General features: G+C 37.5%; 1 protein-coding gene across 2 annotated transcripts in view; it reads right to left on the bottom strand.

The window, feature by feature from the left end:
- Positions 1-2,521, bottom strand: part of LOC118405379 (dnaJ homolog subfamily C member 10-like) — a 90,921-nt gene that overhangs the window by 33,429 nt on the left and 54,971 nt on the right. For both annotated transcript variants that reach the window (XM_035804861.1, XM_035804862.1), the window contains exon 4: positions 823-873. In XM_035804861.1, the coding sequence (XP_035660754.1) occupies positions 823-873 (51 nt within the window). The remainder of the gene's footprint in view (positions 1-822; positions 874-2,521) is intronic.

Below are 2,521 nucleotides of genomic sequence, written 5' to 3'. Positions count from 1 at the left end.
TGAACTGATCCTTACTACCTTGACCTCTTACACAAATGCTTGCCTTCTCTCATCCTACCTTTTCACTCTACTCTTGTCTTGTCAGGCATAATAAACGACCTCTTACTTCCACCTTTCTTTAATTTACACCCAGAAGCTAACTTTAGAAGTCATTTTGTGACCCTTTAAAAAATTGATGGATTGTTTAATTTCTTCTCCTACAGTCACTACTTGTTTGATTCATCGTTTTTGGTATGTGATAGGACAAACGGTGACGTGTTTAAATCCGCTAACACCATTAAGGGTGGTTAAGCTTGGTAGCTGTAAGCTGTAAGATCTTTCCCCCACCAAAGGGAATGCTGATAATCCTTGTGTTGGAGTCTTAGGGCTTCAACTTCCTTCCTTAAGATCAACTGATCAATATCGGGCAGGTCTTCAAGGTTGATACTACTCTTGAACTTAAGGTTTTTTTTATCCGTATGACTTTGCACTGCTCAGGAGGACTTAAGCAGTTCAAAACTTTTTTGGGCTGTGTTTATGAACGTGAATGAATCTGAATGTACTAAAGGATGATTAAGAACAAGCCTAGAAACAAGGAAGGATCAGAACTTGAACAGAAAATGAAAGGAACTTGGACCATTTTAAAGGTAGTAGCTGGTTATATTTCACTGAACAACCTGTCACTCCTAACATTGCAAATTGTCAGCTAGCTACATGTATAAGGTATCTACATTTAAATGAAGATGCTCTTACAGGTGGTAATGAGTTCCACTCTATGATGGTTCTTGGGAAAAACCAAAGATGTAATATCTTATTATAATAAGTAGAAGAAAATATACATACCAAACTCAGCCCTGTTGAGTGTAATTATCTCTGGATCTTCATCGTAGATTCCTGCAAATAAAAGAGACAAAGATGAAATTTTAACACACAACATAATATCTGTTCATAACATTGATAGATATACATGTCATTGTCCATGTAACATGTACAGTGTAGCTGCAAAAAATAATACAAAAAATGATACAATCAACATTTGTAAGTTTTCATGTCCTTTTTATGAAGGCTATTTGGAAATATTTCAGAAGTTATGTTTTATATTTCCACAAGGACTGTCCCCTGTGAACTTTAAATTTTTCTATCCCATTCATTGTTGATGGTTGCCCGTGTTTTAATTTTTGTTGTAAAATCTGACATTCTATTAGAATTAGCTTACAAACTTAAACAAAGCAGAATTCTTTATTAATTTTATGATATGACATTCAAGCATTTTTGACTGACGGGTGAAGTTTTTGTCATAACTGGTTCCCATAAATATGATGTATAATTCATATTTCATTCTTCTGGAAAAACATATTACATGTCCCCCACCAAAATACCATGTCAATCCAAACACGGTTATTTGTATTCGATAACAGTATTTATCACCCAATAACGTTAGGAACTGTCACGGCGGGAAAGCCAAGTTTGGCTATTATCAGAACAATAATCGCTAATACTGCCAACTAGGATTACAAAATGTACGTGCCAAGGTTATGTGTACTCGGTTATAATCTCAATGACGCCTACTACAGACTTAAGTGGTAAGACTTGAATACAAATGGGGCATTTCTCGGTGTAAAAATTTATCCCTCACTGTCTTCGTGGGTGCTTCGGACAGTAACCATTTATCTCAATTCCAGGGCTCTAGCCAGCTCGACATTTTTTTCCGTCAGCCAATTCCCATTGTCACAAAAACAGCGAAAATTAAGTTAGAAAGACGGAACTGAGACCTTGCAATACGGGTTTTTAATGAAATTATCGTATGCGAAAGGTCGCCGACACACTAAGTCAACAATCATAACAATAGCAAAATAAACAGTGTGTGGCTTTCCGACCGTGGACAGAGTCCCCAAGCCGCCTGTAGCTTCCACCAAGAATTTTTGTCCGTCAAGGTTGACGGATTGGTTTTAAAAATTTTCCGTCACACACAGCAAATTTCCGTCAATTGACGGATAAACGGACGCTGGTTAGAGCCCTGCTCAATTCTATGGTGTCCAAGCAGCGCTGCAAGGATGACAGGCTTGTTCAAATAGTCAAAGGATCTAGTACCCAAAATAGTTTTATCAGGTTGGTTGAAATTATAGGATATAGGAGAATTCTTTTTACACAACCAGCAGGTACTTACAATTTGATAATTACGTTTCAATGTCTCTCAGACACCTTTGTCAGAGCTTTTAACAGGAGTTCTAACTGGAATCAAGCTTAGCCACGTTTGGGATTGTTTTCTCACCGCAAAAGCGCCACCTACATCGGCTACATATAGCGGTGAGAAGCAGAACTCCAGTTAAAAGCTCTGACGAAGGTGTCTGAGAGACATCGACACATAAGCAATATAAGTACCTGCTGGTTGTGTAAAAAGAATTCTCCTATATATCTGATCTAGTACCCAGTTCATGTATACCAAATGTGAGAATGGATGCTGAATTCTTAAAGCATGGTAAAGCTTACTTATAATGCCAGAGATGTTTGGTCAGCAATAAAAGTGAGGAGAAATTCTAGG

The sequence above is a fragment of the Branchiostoma floridae genome, chromosome 18, assembly GCF_000003815.2.
Source record: "Branchiostoma floridae strain S238N-H82 chromosome 18, Bfl_VNyyK, whole genome shotgun sequence".
Lineage (NCBI taxonomy): Eukaryota > Metazoa > Chordata > Leptocardii > Amphioxiformes > Branchiostomatidae > Branchiostoma > Branchiostoma floridae.
Note: the sequence above shows the minus strand (reverse complement) of the source record. Positions and strands in the feature narration are given on the sequence as shown.